This window comes from Daucus carota, chromosome 4 (genome assembly GCF_001625215.2).
Source record: "Daucus carota subsp. sativus chromosome 4, DH1 v3.0, whole genome shotgun sequence".
NCBI classification, from domain to species: domain Eukaryota; kingdom Viridiplantae; phylum Streptophyta; class Magnoliopsida; order Apiales; family Apiaceae; genus Daucus; species Daucus carota.
In genome coordinates this window covers 38,962,785-38,979,308 of record NC_030384.2, presented here as the reverse complement: position 1 = coordinate 38,979,308, position 16,524 = coordinate 38,962,785, and the positions used below count along the sequence as shown (strand labels likewise).

Here is a 16,524-nt window from a genome sequence, read left to right as displayed (position 1 = left end):
GAATCGAGAGAATAGCACGAGCTCTCTGATACCATGTTGAAAGAATCAGGTGATGAATATATATATACATGAGTCCAGGAGTTACAAGGGAACTATCAATGGGAATATTCACAGTATCTTCGAAAACATACAGAATCATTGTATCATATTATTTAAATATGCTAACTATCCACAAGTGTCGCAGGCTCGAACACCTGAATACAGCCTCTTAGTGAGATTAAGGGTAAGGCTGCATACATGGGGGCTTTCTCCGGACCTGCTGTTGTTGGAGTATTTTGGACTAGGTACGACCTTTAACAACTGATGAAGCATATATGCTCTTCTAATTTACTCAACCTAACTTCAACACTCTCCTAATTGTTTTTTCTTTTCTTTTAGTATAAGTGGTATCTACAATTGTTGGATGGTGTAAAGAACTTCAACATACTACTATATTTAGTAGAAGACCTGAGGGGAAGCATAAAACTCACTTTCAATGAACATAGGCCTCAAATCTTCTTGGCACATGAATTCTAACGGAAAAGATACAAGAAATCCTTTAGTCGCCTTCAATTTTTCCACCGTGTCAATTACCTTGGTTTCTCCATTTTCTGTGATTTGTAGTCTCTCAGGAGCTACCCCAAGATCAATTGTCGTACTGCCAAGTTTCTCTTTCCAATGACTCACACTTTGTCTTAGTGCAGATCTACATTTCACAAAGGTGCACTGAATAATTTAGAGGGGATGAGAGAATGATAAACAGTGTGAGAGTCAGAGGAATGTCATAGCACACCGGTACCTGGAATGTATACTGTCGTTTGGAATGCAAGCGAAAACATCATGGTAGATCGCTGCATTTCTCTGCCAGATGCAAAGTATCTCATCAGATATGATAAAAGACTAGCTTGTATAGTGAAGCTTAAAGTCTTGGACTTAAAGTGATATTTGACTTTAAGCTTAATATAAGAAAAAGAAAATAAATGTGGTATGCATTACTTTTGAAATGATTACGAGAGCAAAATATACGGGAAACATATTCTGCTAACAAAGACAGATGACAGAGACAAAATGACACCTGCTAAACTATAAAGAACAAGGTGCCAATCTCCAGAATTTCGGGTGTATACTCAAATTCAAACAAATATAATAATATACTACCTCCATCCCAATTTAGATGAGCCTTTTGCTCATTTCACACATATTAAGGAGTATTAAATGATTGTTCATTTTTCCATCTATGCCCATATTTATTGTGTTGACTTCTATAGGAGTAGTACTGTAGCTAGATGGTACATTGGAAATGATAAATAAAAAAGGGTAAAGTTGGAAGATTGTTGATAAATGGGTATTGAAAAGGGAGAGGCCCAACTATTTTGGGAATTTTTTTTTGTCAAAAAGGTCATCTAATTTGAGATTGGAGTAATAATCTACTTGAAAAAAACAAATTCATAATTTTATATGAACCATATACTCGTATGTGTGTGTGTCTGCAAGCGCATGAGCATACATATGGCTGCTGGTAATGATCACTTAAGATAAGGCCACTGCAGCTCTCGACAAGTAAACAAAAAGAATAACAAGCTGCAATGAACTTTCAGTGAGAGTTCCGTATACTTGGCATCTAATTTGTGCATTGTTCTTGTATAATCTATTACCTATATAAGCACATTACACCCGAATAAGAAGCCAAAATTAATAGTCAAAGATCCAGTTAACTCTCACCTTTGCAGTCGCTGACCACAAATCTTTGTATGTAGTGCCTACCACAGGGTCTCGGATTAGATTAATCTGAAATTTGAAGAGAATAATGTTTCATAATTGAAGAGAAACTTAAAAGACTAGGGGCCATTTGGCAAATCTGAATGATTTTCATCTGAATAATTAATATATCTGAATGATATGAATCAATCAAAAATCTGAATCTGAATCAATAATATTATTTGATATATTTCATGATATCTGAATGACATTTTTATTTTATTTTATACGATATATTAAATTATGTGACAATTTTGATGTGGACAACCGTGCATGATGTCATAATGATATTTTATAATAAATAAAAACATAAAGAATTAATTTTTCAAATTCTTTCATTTAGTTAGTCATTTAATAAAATTATTTGAATAATTATATAAGTTAAGAAAAGCCGAATTATTGAAAATATATAATGATTATGTGTACGTATCTAGTGATAAATTTATCAGCTTTTTTAATATGGGTGCGAAGTGACTCTGCAGGTGTATGAATGAGTCACGCAGGATTTTGTAAATGACCGGTTAAGCAATTGTGAGATTGGACCAGCCAATTTTGAACAAAGCCCAAACAATCTGAATAAGAAGAATCGGTCAGCTGAGTATCATTAAGCTCCATTCAGAACTAAACAAATGAGCCCCATGTAGTCGATAGTCGATACACATGCATACAGATATAGATGATGATTGGAGGTGGAATGTTAATTATATCCAAATATAAGAAAAAGTTTATATATAAAGATGATACCTGATTATATAAAGTTCAGTATTACTGACCTCACTAGGATTAAGACCAAGGTGTTCCAACCACAGGGAAATTCGAAGACTATATGCAAACTTTCCAGCCCTCCAGGGCTCTCCATTCATAGATGATTCTACCCAATCTTTATCTTCGACGAGGACTCCAATCTAAAGCAAAAACTTCAGCATCAAAATTAACATCTACTCTTTCCCAGTTATAGATTATAATCAAGATATATTGCAATGTCGGGTCCATGGCATTTTTTTAAAGAAGTTCGATTACCTACACTTTGTCTGCATATTGGAAACTCGTGCGGACATTTTTAGACAGTACTCAAGTAATATAATGATTATTACCTCAGAGTCTCTTGATCCAAGCAAACTCCTATCATTTATATTAGATGAGGCAATCAATGCAATGCGGTCATCTATGATCATCAATTTACTATGTACATACACCTGCATGATATCGACAGCAAAAACTTAAATATTCTTATCATCTTTTTCTTTGTCAGTATTTACGGAAGTGCTTTTTGTTTTTGGCTTTAATTAATAATTATTCAATTTATTACAACAGGGTGTATGTATGTATATTATACGCGTGTTAAGACTACCTGACTTGTGACCACAGAGCCATTATCGCAAAGTTTTCCGTGTGTTCTGAGACCATAGAAAGATATGTAGTCATCTGTTTTAGAACCCAATAATGTATTAAGCTTGTACAACAGCGAGTCTTTCCCTCTAGAAATGGTTCGATACTGCCAGTGCGTTAGAGCTCTCACCGTTGCCGCACCACCATCATCCAGACCCCCCTGTTTGTATAGATATCAGATTGATAGGAGAGGAGGAATAGTTGAATTCAGAGCTGTTTTTATTGAAACAAGAAACAACACCTGGAAACCGGGCAGGAGTGGTATGACAATGATAACTCTAAAAACCTTTTCTTCTTTGTCTGCTTTCATTATACGTCTGTATATAGCTTCCGAAACACGATTCTGAATGATCTCATCGCCTGAAAGGCCGGATATGAAAAATTGATTCTGCAAGGAAACAGCTCATGAAGAATTAATGTGCAACACTTTCAACAAATACAAATATTATTATTCACTTTTTGGTTTAAGATATATAGCCTGTTCTTTCATGTAAAGACATCGAGTCAGATATAGAATAGTCCTTTAACATATTCTGACTAGTCTATTGACATATAACCGTATTGCATGCCTACTTGTTCTTAATGAATTTGTGCAAACTTCATTGATCTATCACTTATAGTTCTAGAACAATGGCTCCTGATATTGCGTAATTTCTTAACTGTTAACTGTTTAACTCTGTAGTTGTCAGAAAGAGTCTGATTTTAATATGCCAAGAATGAGCAAGTAAGGTTCTTTGCAATTGGCCAAAGGAAGCCATGGAAGTGTTTTGTTTTGTTTTTTTTCACTAACCACATCCTCGAGTTTATAGGACTTCTGTCTTGCAATGAAAACTTTGACCTTACTCTAAAACTGAACATGAAGCAACATTCTAATTGTATAGTGATTCACTCTATGTGGCTATGTTACCTCAATGTAGACAAAATGTTCTGCTTGCTCTATGAGAGAACAATAAGCTCTATGGATGCTGTCTTCAGTTTGGCTTGTTCCAGCTGACCACTGACTGACACTTCTAATAATCTAAACATGGAATGTAACATTAATGCAAACATGAAAGAAAGTGTAAAAGCAAATGTAGGAAGTATATTTAAAACAAAAACAGACATCTAGGCACATTTTTTCATGCAAATAAAGTATTGAATTGTGAATTTCAACCATTCCGCAGACATCTTATATTTTAAAAACAGTAATCTCTACAGTAATCTAATTTTGTGTCAAAACTTGGCACTGACGTCATATAATATGGAGGCTGGGTATTATTTACACTTGATAGGTGAGAAAAAAAATACATAAAAACAGTACCAATTTATTAAAATTCTATAAGACTATAACCAAGATGTAAAGCTAACCTGACAATGGCATTTGGTCCTGGGGCCCACTTGTTCTATTTTATCATCTGAAGCAACCTGATAGCTTAGCTCCTGAATATCCAACCAGTCCTCAGAAGTTGGAAATTCCCCGTCTTCCATAATCATATTACATGTATGATCTTTTATATTGATCTCATCTGCAGGGACTTCCTTTTTCATATTAGTAACAAAAGGTTCGACCTGATCAATGTGATCAGTTCCAGTACATTGGAAGCCATTCAGGTTGTTATCTACACTTCCGCTATCTACTTGATTAGCTTCCTGAGGTAAGAGCAATGGAATACTTTCAGAGGGGAAAGAAAAGGATTCATGTGTACTGATATCTTTATGTTTCACTTCATCCCCTTGACTATCAATGTCTATTTTTTTGCTTTGTCCCATGTAATGTGGGAGAACCATATGATGCTGTGGCATAAGTAGTGGTATTGCTTGTTCGCTCGAAGCTTTGTTATTCTGCATCAATAACAAACTAAGTTAAAATTTTATATGAGACTAGTACAATTTAGAGGTAGTCAAAAGTCCACCTTTGCGTGGTTCCATCGCTGAACAAAGTGTCTAGCAACGTCTCGACATGGTGGTCCCCAAAGAGCACAATGGACATCATGCCATGGCATACGATGATATTTCTCACGGTCAAGTTCATCTTTCATGACGTCTTCCCAACTATTTGGTTCAGATTCCCTGACAAAACATGTATAACTAAAATTTAAATGTCCGAAGTTCTAAACGCTGAGCATCAGATAACTTCATTGATCAAGTTATAACTTATAAGAAGGCAGCAACTAAAAACACATTCTAATTTGTATTTTCTTTAGTTATATGTTCTGTGATTTCATAGTAGGAATGATTTAGCTCCATATCTATAATACATCTATAATACACAAAGTATTAATATGAAACTCTTTCAGTCTTACATAATTGAGGAGATTATGTATTGATAGAGTTTTTAATCAGTATACTACTATAATCTCAAGTTTGACAAGAAAAGAAAGAAGAGAAGTTATGGGAATGTACCTTGGGTTGTAATAGTCTTTTCCAGGCCAAGTATCAACAGGGTAATCGCCCACTTTATGTTCAAGGGTATCATATCGACCAAAGCACAAATCAAGTCCTCCAATAAAGCAAATTTTATTGTCAACAATGACTATTTTATCATGGTGCGACCTATATGTACCCAGAAATGAAAATTATAACAGAGATATAAAAGTTGATCTTCATGATATTTAGGCAAATAGTAATATTGTTGGAAGTTAGTCATGTTTAATTTGTTTCTGCATACCATAAATAAATTCCAGTTGATAAATGATCAGGATAACGCAACACTTTAACATTCTCATGAATAAGAAGAAGCTTTCTCATACTGTATGCACTATTGATCTTTAGTGCAAGAGGAACCTCCTTGTAAAGAAGAATGTATATCTGCAGGACATTAAATTGAGTACATTATATTGCAGTTTTTGAGATTGCTCCTGCAGAAAATTTATTATATTAAAGTTTAGGGTTGACAGTTAAATGTAACATTTGTCAGGGATCTTGTATTGGTTATACATGCAAGGAAGGTTACAGAAAAAGCGAAAAATGTTACAAAAGTAGTTAGATTGGAGCAAAATTTAAGCTGCTTGGTATCTGAAGCATATGCATAAGTAGTTAAAGTGTTAAACTGAACCAAATTTATTTGATTAATCATCAGGATCTGAAATATTTAATAGTAGAAAAATGAAATTTGCAATATGTTGGCCATATATTTTTTTTATGTTCAAAGAAATGGATAAGGGCCACTTTTCTGAGGAAAAAACTGCTCTTCTTTATCAAAAAAAGTGGCCCTTAGCCACCTTTTCGATGCATTAAAAAATGTATGGCCACCCTATTGCAAATTTAAAGTTCCATCCACCGAAATTCAAACACGGATAAAGTTCAGCTACCACTTTGCTTTTTACTCGCCAAAAAATATAATACCGAACTGCCTATATATGTTTAATAAACTGAAGTTTGATAAGCAATCATTCAGTGGAGGTGGACAGGTTAACAAATTACTGTTTGTAGATTTCAGGGACAAATTACTAAATCGAGTCAGTGATATTCTTCATGTATATTTATAAATATTCGTTAAGTGATAAACTAAATGCAGTGTTCACCATCATTACCTTGACCCCTAGCTTAGCTTTAGCTTCAAGTAAAGCATCAAGTCGAGAGGAGGCATGAGAGTGAAATGGCCGCCTCAAATAAAGCTCAGGGCAAACCCACCATCCAGTGATATATATCTGCATGAAGAAACCACTTGAAGTCTTTGGATGGTCAACTACTTTAAACACTAAAATTCTTTGTTCAGATATAGAAGTTTAAAATTTGAACCTCCGAGTTCGCGTTTTCTATTGCTGATGCAATTGCTTCAAAAGCAGTCTGTCCATCAACAAACCATTGAGCTTGACTGCCATCTTCAGTCAAGCCTCTTGATGGAGCAAATGAATCAAATCGATGAGGATGACACCAACCTTCAGGAAGTTTAAAACCGACATCATTAATTGCAGATACCCAGTCTTTGATTTTAGCATGACTTCCAGCTCTTAACTTCATACTCCGGTTTCCACTAGAAACCTTATAATAGTTCCAGATATTAAAGAAAAAAAAAATGAATGAAGGAGCTAATAGCTAAATCTGCAACAGAATACGCGTAAGAATTCCTTATACGGGCTATTTTTATTTGAAAGGATTATAATCCCCTTACTATGACCATATGTGACAGGTTTCCATCATCTTTTTCAGTTTTTCGCTCAAGAAAAAAATTGCAAATAAACATTTCAAAGAAGATCGACTACCACAACCTTTCACTACAAAACACATCTAATACCTCAGCTACCTCTACTCAATTATAATATCTTCCATAAAACCCTGACAAAATGGAGCTGAACACTTTAATTTTTCTCTATAATATAAAGATCCACTATCACAACCTTTCAGTATGAAAGTCATCTAATACCCCAGCTACCTCTACTCACTCATTTTAATATCTTCCATAAAACCCCGACAAAATGGAGCTGAACACTATAATTTTTCTCTACAATCTGAAGACGTTGTTGCTTCTCAATCAATTAAAACTACCAATGACCTCTCTCCATTTAAAAAACTTGAATGCTACCAACTTACCACAACTATTTCAGGGATCTAATACCTTTGGCTTGTGATTTTGATTCAGTTGGTAAGTTTCACCCAACTCAGCTTGGAAAAAAACAAAACTAAGTTGATGAGCACGACCCCACCAAGACAAAACACAAATAGAAGATCTTGGAAGACGGTCACACTGGGTAACAATCTTGGAAGATAGTTCTGTGGAGATCAACCCAGCTCCTGAACTAACTACAGGACTTACTAGGTATACATTCATGAGCCCAACAATTTGTGGTGGCTTTATCAGCCTCCGAAACATTGAGAATGGGGCATCCAGATCACAGATGCTGATCCACTAAGGGGGTTAGAATTTGACCCTTATGGGTTATGGCTAAAGGCTCATCTAAGAAGGAAGAATGCCAAGGAACTATCCATAACAATCTCTAAATCACATAACTAAGTCTTTGTCAGTTAAATTGTTTGTTTTCTTTGGAACTTGATTAAAATCTGAATTTGACTGGTGTTGTTACTCATGAATTAAGAACTATGAGTTATGACCAAGTTTCTTGTACTTGGGCTTTTCCCGTTTTAAGCTTTAATATCTACTACTTACTAACAAAAAATAAATGAAACACATTTTTGTGCATCTAAACACACATTTGGAGAAAAAAAGACGATCTTGATAAATTATTAGATCCCCCCCTTTTCCTATATATTTTTATACAACGTAATATACAGCAAATCAAGGTTGAGTTCAGAAACTGACCTGGAATGCATAGCGCAGTGGGTTGCGTTCCTTTACTTTATCTGCCAAATATACTTGACCCTTTCCGTCGCCATTTGAAGTTGGTAGCATGTCAAAAATTATTATGTCCAGAAGTTTGGGATTGTTTGGATCTTCCAGCAATGCAAAGAATCCGGGTTTCAGGACAGCCCATACCTAAAATCAATGAAAACCTTGTAATTTTTCCAGTTTAAATACAAAGGTCGCCAACAGATATACAAAGAGGTCACACAACATGTATCTAAATCAGCACTCGGCCCCCTCATTTTGTCCCTGTGTAATTAAAAAGTATAATGCATTACACACACAAACACACAAGATTCCAAAATTGTTAAGGCAGATGTTCTATATGACATACCTTTGTCTATATTATATAATTATAAAAGTTCATGATCTTGCAGTGAGAGCTATCTATGAGGTTTGAACCAGAACCCTTCTTTAGAGGCTCTAACCGCAATTCTTAATGATATCTGATTAAAAGGAACACTTTGGTATTCACTCTCCATAAGTAGAGGCGGAGTATACTTAAAAAGAATAGGGTACTTTGCGGCGTCTTAAGGTAAGAACTAAGAAGTTGAGTAATATTAATAATTTAATATAACATATCAACATCTATTCCGCTTTTTCCTTTCTCCCAGATCTTAAAGTATAATTCCCCTGCACATCATAGAAGTAGCACATTTGGCCACAACAATTTACAACTATATAAGTTGACTGTTATGTGCATATTAGATTTAGTTAGAACTTCTAATATTCATGAGTTTATAACTAAGATAAGTGCTAAGAGGAAAACAAGCTCTAACTTTTTAAAGAATCAACAACAAAGGGGTTTGCATATATCGGGAAAGAGTGACAAGAACCTCATGTACACCAAATTTGATGTTGAATCCTTACTTTTTGCCACTTGTTGTTACAACAAGACCAGAAGCATAAGCAACCACTTGTTTCAGCATTGGTTCTTGAAATCTTTGGAAGATGCTTAACCATTACATAATCTTCTTTCAACTTAGGGCCGTATTCCTGTAAAAATGATAGCTTCGAAACCTCCAAAAACTTGCAGACCTATCAAGTATCATATTTTGTAATTAAATCAAAACATGATTGCACAAAGAAAGAAGCATATGTGTGTGGAGAAGCTGTGGGAAAATACTTCATCTAGTAAAAAAAATAAGACCTGTCACTATATATGTATTCTCATTCTGTTTAAATTTTGACTGGACATGTAGCAAGAAGAGTTCACGATTAATTTAGAAAAACAAACAGAATATCAATAATATTAATAATTAGCACATTATATATGTCTAGACTTGGAAAACACATTCAGCATATTTTTACCGCATATAATGACTAGTTCTCAAAATTTAGCAAGTACTTTAACATTGACTACTTGTAGTTAAAGGGCAGTGGAAATGAAACAATTAAGGGCAATTGACATATACTCTTTACATAAAACAGCAGGTAAATTTTTCCTGCACATTTACTGAAGTATATTTTGATATTATTACCACATAACAATGTATCACTTAAAACCATTCCATTTATGATTTTTTATGGGTAATAATCATTACTCAGATTGGATCTTGATTTTATATTACATCTATTGTTTTTAACAAGACTTATCAATACAGCCTAACAGTATTACCATTTTGATCTTTCATTTTTTCACTTAGGAGTACGGTGTGATATTTCTTTATAAAGTTATAGTTCTGTATGTTGGAAAATTGTAATAAACCACACTATTTTTATAGGAGGGTAAAACATGTGCATCAGCCTCCAACTGCACATAATTATGGAGTGCACACTAGATTACAGAAAATAGAATCTTGACAGTTTTTAACTTTTTAACATGATCTACTAGAAAAAGTATCCTGACTGCAACTTCTGGTTGCTGGTTCGGTTTGGTATGCAAAAGGTAGTTTATTTCTATTCTGCATATTGTTTTGACACTATGCTCTTTGGTCAATATGTTTCTTAGGAACTACCTCTCGTGAGTTCACGATATCCATATTCCCCAGAAAGTGATTAAGGTACCCTTGCATTGCAACTTTTGCTTTCTCTGCAATTGTCTGCTGCCTGCCTAGTGATGGGCGGATGATTGGCAGTGCAGCCCTGGATGGAACATATCTGCATAATGAACGAATTCGTTGAGAACTTTAGGAGCACAAAAACGTAAAATTAAAATTACTGTACTACTTTTTTTTTTTTGACAGAAAAATTACTGTACTACTGATTACCTATGTTTAGCATTGTCTTCGGTGCAGACAGGAACTGCTCCATCTTCGGGTTCATCATCATCATGCACCACAGCTGTCTGCTCTGCTATTCCCATGTTTTGGAGCCATTCTTTAACCTTACCCCAAATTCAAATAACCAAAGCATACAAGGAGTATTAAAAATAAATTACGTGTACAACTTTCAAACTTATTAAAAAAGAGAGAAAACGTAAATGGTTGAGGGCATCTAAAATTTGACTTAGAAAGATCATATTAATGGAAGACCAAAAAATTACCTGCTCTTGTTTCTCGTGGAAGTCTTCAACTATAGCTCGCTTTTTTAATTCAAAGTGTAAATAGATAACTTGAGAAGCCTTTTTTGTCAAGTGCCATGTAAACTGCAAAGAAGAGTTGTGACAGAATTAAATATACTGTAGTTGTTGCAGAAGAAATTGCTGAAAATACCTACTTCAGAGAAAAACAAATAACAGAAAGCAAGTTCAGACTCCAAAAGTTACAAGCGAAACTTTCTGCAATATCAAACACAAAGAATTTAATGAAAGACATTATCTGGACAGTAAAGGATTTTGCTCGGACTCAAGGTATTTATTCTGCATATAAATTCCAAACCTCATATGGATATTCAACTGAAATATAAGGCAACATTTTGTTATGATTGACGTTGGAACTTAAAATCAAAACCATATAACTTGAATTTTAAAACTCTAGTAGCATTTATAGTTATTTAATTATGTGAATTATATTTTATCTATGATTGATGAACATATGTGAGTAAACTTAAGTCAGAGCAAACACAAATTCTAAAATTCAGCAAATTATCTACTACTGTCAATGTAGTAGCAACTCCAAAGTGCTTATGACAATAAGCACCGAGCCACCAAACATGTTAAATGGATCAAGAAAATATAGGCCACCTATATTCTTCTCAATCTGTAATGTGATGTGCCTGATACAATTCAATACTAGCAAATTGAATAAAAAGAAGTTATACCCATTGTTTTAGCTACAATGAAATCATATACCTTGAAGAAGAAAAATCTTGACCCAATATCTAAACATATGCATAATTATGTAGGCTCGGTGTTCATTCTCAGAAAATTGGAAGATTGTTGGCTGAAGTTCGAGGAGTCCATCGTCAATTACATATATATTAATAAACCAATTTATATGGTAAGAATGCTCAGCTACATGGCAAAATTCAGATAAAACAATGAATGATTCTAGTTTGTGCAAGCTAAATACTGAAAAAAAAACAGATGGATGGATGACAGAGACAAATATTGCAGACGACTTAACTTAGATCAATTGAGTATGCAGTAAGATTAATCAAGGCTAATAAGTTTATATATTAAAAGGTTTAAGAATGACGTTGTTGGAACAGTACGATTCTTATTAGATGGACGAACAATAAAAGATAAATAAAATTTGAATAACTGAACAAATGGACCTAATTATAAGATCTCAATATGGGAAACGAGTTCTTGTTTACACAACACAGAACCTAAAACCTTAAGCAATAGAACACTAATTGAACAGAGGTGTATGCTCTTAGCCCATTAATTATGTTAGCAATCATAAATACTGGGAATCGTGTCACTTTCATATTTAGGCAGTTCATAAACCATATCATATAATCGAGCATGTGCCCCCACAGAATAATCTTGTTTAAACAGTCTGTCATTACAATGCACTAGTATTGCAATTTCATTGTTTAAATGATTGATTACGGACTTTTGCTAGCAAATACTGACAACCTATAATTTCACATCACAGGCATTACAATTGTAGCAACTAATACTCCCTCTATCCAGTTCATTTCTCTACAATTTCCTTTTTAAAAATCCCTCTCAGTTGTACACATTCTAAAACTAGTAAAGTTTTATAATACAAATTTTTTAAATACATTCACTCATACTTTACCCACTTTTCTTACTTTTATTCTATTAAATTATACATTTTCATAATATCCGTGCCACACTTTATATGAATACTACTCCGTAGGACAGAGGGAATAACAAATATATTACACCATATCCGGCAATATCAATAAAACTAATAATAATATTTAGAAGCTATGTTACTCCAACTCTTCTGTTTAGGCACTCGTACGAAGAACCAGACCAGATACCGGTCCCATAACCTCCAATATGATAAAAAGACCGAGAAAGAGGAGGCAACTGACCTGTTTGTATTGAAGCTGAATTGTATAAGACAGAAGAAGTGGGCTAAAATCACTAGCATCTGGTTTAGACACGGATACTATTGTAGCCTTGGGCAATTGTTCAAATATTCCAGTTGAGCTACTCCGAAACGAAGAATACGAACTTAATCCGGCCACTTCATTTTCTCCGTCCCCGCTCAGAAGCCTTTCCGACGACATTGAATACAATTTGAAAATTCAAGATTTTACATACAAATTTTTTACTTGTACGTTAGTGGTGGAAGTTGAAGCGTATAACTTTTAAAGACTTTTGTAAGAAAAAGACAGCAAGTACTGCGGAATGAATCGGAGTATAGAATTTGTGTACAACATTAAAAGCCAATGATTGTAACAATATGTCTGTAATCTGGAGGTGTAATACAAGTTAGTTTTCATGGCATATTCCGATTCCATATGCTCAGAATATCCCCACACTTGGGGTTTCAGCGAGAATATGCCTAGAAAACACATGCTTTATTCCTTTCCCAAACTCTAAATACCATGATGATTGGAACTTGTTTTATGTACTCCCTCTGTCCCAGTCAATTGTATACATTTCTTTTTCACTGCTCGACACGCTTTTTAATGCGCTTATAAAACATACTTCTATAATTTATGTTTAAGATTTTCTTTTTTTGTATAAAAGTATAAATGTTATACTTTTATACAAAAAAAGAAAATCTTAAAAATAATTTACAGAACTATACTATATTGAAGCATTAAAGTCCGTGCCGCGCCCCCGTCCCCCAATGTATACTATTGACTGGGACGGAGGGAGTATTATATTATTATTATATTATTATTGTATCTATCATTAGTTGTACCCCTCTTGTAACTTGTAAGTGTAACATGCAGCAGCAGCCAGCAGATCATTTCAATTCCAAATTGGCCTCTTTGTTGAAAGTTTGAGCTAAGTTCGGTTTCAGTTTTAATTTGGGCTTTCGTTAGTAATGTACTCCCTCCGTCCCAGCCAATTCTTTACGTTTGGTTTGGGCACGGAGGTTAAGAAATATGTATAAAGTAGTGGAAAAGAGGAAGAAAAGTGGATGAAGTGGTGGGACCCATCAATTTTTAATGAATAAAAGAGAGATAGTGGAGTAAAAGTAGTGTGAAAAGGGAGTAAAAGTAGTGTGAAAAGGGAAGAAAAGTTGGGAAGTGGTGGGACCCATTGACTATTTTTGGTAAGTTTTGGAATGTAAAGAATTGGATGGGACATCCAAAAAAAGAAACTGTAAAGAACCTGGTGGGACGGAGGGAGTATATGAATGGTATACTCCCTCCGTTCAAAATAGATGCCACTTTTAAAAAATCACACTGTTTAAAAAAAGTGTTTGTTCACAAGTTAATTGAATTAAATGATCAAAATATGTGGAGTGGGATTTATCTAGGAAATATAAATAAAAGATATGTGGAGTAGAATTGACTTTGAAAATATGATTTTGCATTGAAAATTGAATTGGACAAGTAATTTGAAAATATGATTTTTTTTCTTTTTTTTTATTCAGAAAAAAAGAAAAAAAATTCTTGAAAGTGGACATGTAAATTAAAACAGAAGGAGTACCAAATAAATGTCCAACACGGCTGACAAATTACAAATTTTATGTATAAAGATGTTGGGTGATAGCCCAGCCCAAAAATCCTAAGTGGCTCAAATACAGAATAAACCCACCAGCTCAGTTATAAATACTAAAAATAAAGACGAGATCAAGAATGGAAGAGGGTAATTTAGCGGAGATATGAATGGAAGAGGGTAATTTAGCTGAAATGATTGAGATATTTTATTGATTTATATATCTAAATCTAAGTAAATTAATGGAATGGAGGAATGTCAGTTAAATTAAAGGAATTTTGTTACCTCTGGTCTTGATACAAATATTTACATGGACAGTTCTGCATTAGAGCAAATCCAGTGTTAGATGCTATATATTTATTGCTATTGCTATAATATAGCATCAAAAAATATTTTTTGGTGCTAAAATAAAACTTGCACTCCAGTGCTAAGTTCTGTAACTGGTTTCAAACTAGGTGCATCCCTAGTTTTAATTCTCCAAAGAATCAATCTGAATCTGCAAGTCCAAAATCATTTGGGAAGATTGAGCTAGTCCCCAAAGACCAAGGTTGTTGTGAACTTGATGATAATCAAGCTCACGAACATAATGTAGATATGTCCGAGTCAGAATCCAAATGTCACTAGCATTGTTGCTCTACTAACCGAGTTGAGAGAAAGTGCATTCCTCATTTTAATTCTCTAAAGCATCAATCTGAATCTGTGAGTTCAAATCATTTGGGGAAATTGAGCCATTTCCCAAAGATCAAGGTTATTGTGAACTTGATGATAATCAAGCTAGCTCGCGAAGTACAACAGAATGTAGCCATTTCCGAGTCAAAATCCAAGTGACAACAACATTGTTGCTTGGTAACCAGGTTGAGATAAAGTGCATCCCTGATTTTAATCCTCCAAATCATCAATGCAAATCTCGGAGTGCAAAATCATTTGGGGGAATGGAACCACTCTCTAAGTCTGCCGCAACTGATGGCTGCTGCGATAATGGTGATGATAAGCTGGATTCTATAGATGGAGCTGGATGTACATCACGTAGCAATGTTGATTTTCTAAGTTCAGAAGTAAGAGCATCTCTAGCAGAGTACCAGCTAGATTCCCTAAATATATAATAAACAATTTAAATTCTAAAAAATAGAGATCCAGAGCTCCAACAGAGATCTCTATTTATGTTCCCTATTATTATTATAGTATTAAATTCAAATTCTTTTAACAAAAAATAATAAGAAAAATATGGGAAAGAGTGTCCAAAAAGTGAGAGTTGAATATTTAATCATTAAAAAACAAATGAGGAATGAGTTAGGAGTTACCTATTTATGAGGAGTGAAAAGTGGATCCTAAAGTTTAGGACATGATATAGGTAATCTGCTGGAGATGCTCTAAGACAGGTCAGGGGTTGCCGTAGGGAGTGTTCCGGCAAGGCTCCGCTCTTTAAATTGGCTTTAGGAGGGATATTATCAGAAATTGTGATCGAGTAAATTAATTAGTCAAGTACTTAAGTATGTAAAAGTGAGGTTCCTGGCCACAAGATGCTTGAGATTGTAGATAAGTTTGGTTTGTGTCAAAAGATGTTGATTATGCATCCAAAAAGTGTTGTTTGCAATAAGCAATGAATTTAACAAAATTCGTTTCAAGGTGCTTGCCAAACGCGATAAACTTATTTTTATGCGGTTAATACGAACTAGCTTTCTAACCCGTGCAAAGCACGTGCTTTGCACGGGGTATTTTAAATTATTTTTTTAACATTTCTTATATCTCTTTGTTAATCTTTTTTAATTAAGATTATTTGTATTTTAAAAAAAATTAATTTGATATTAAATTTTTCCATCATCTAATAAAAAAAAATCGAATGAAACCTGACGAAAAACCAGTGAACATTTCGCTGAGAAACTAAGATATATGTATATTAATATGTGTATAGTGAGTAAGGGTAATTTAGTCTTCGAATTAAATTACTCGCAGTTGCTCTATTAGATAAATAATAATAGATAATAAATTTAACCAACTCATTAATTTTTACCTAACTTCTGTATAGAACCAACTCATAAACTAGTTTCCAATTTCTAGTTATTGATGATGTGGCAACATGGATGGATCTATCATTGGTTTCAAATATAAAACCAAGGATGCATCTATGCATGTATGC

General features: G+C 34.1%; 1 protein-coding gene across 1 annotated transcript; it reads right to left on the bottom strand.

Moving 5' to 3' along the window:
- Positions 1-36: 36 nt before the first annotated feature.
- Positions 37-13,309, bottom strand: LOC108219595 (phospholipase D zeta 1). Its single transcript, XM_017393108.2, has 20 exons — positions 12,800-13,309; positions 10,893-10,994; positions 10,618-10,733; positions 10,366-10,507; positions 9,278-9,445; positions 8,366-8,539; positions 6,847-7,089; positions 6,639-6,755; positions 5,774-5,913; positions 5,509-5,658; positions 5,019-5,175; positions 4,474-4,947; positions 4,034-4,144; positions 3,368-3,514; positions 3,089-3,286; positions 2,832-2,933; positions 2,511-2,642; positions 1,702-1,767; positions 779-840; positions 37-685 (listed from the first exon to the last, which is right to left on the bottom strand). The coding sequence occupies exons 1-20, from the start codon at positions 12,995-12,997 to the stop codon at positions 436-438; spliced, it is 3,249 nt and encodes a 1,082-aa protein (XP_017248597.1). The 5' UTR covers positions 12,998-13,309; the 3' UTR covers positions 37-435.
- Between the last annotated feature and the right edge of the window lie 3,215 nt (positions 13,310-16,524).

Bases quoted from the DNA above. Each gene is read 5' to 3' on its own strand.
- LOC108219595 (XM_017393108.2), bottom strand. From the start codon at position 12,997: ATGTCGTCGGAAAGGCTTCTGAGCGGGGACGGAGAAAATGAAGTGGCC. The intron at 10,508-10,617 runs GTAATCAGTAGT...TTCATTATGCAG, and splicing joins GAAGACAATGCTAAACATAG to ATATGTTCCATCCAGGGCTG. The intron at 3,515-4,033 runs GTAACATAGCCA...GTTTCCTTGCAG, and splicing joins AACATTTTGTCTACATTGAG to AATCAATTTTTCATATCCGG.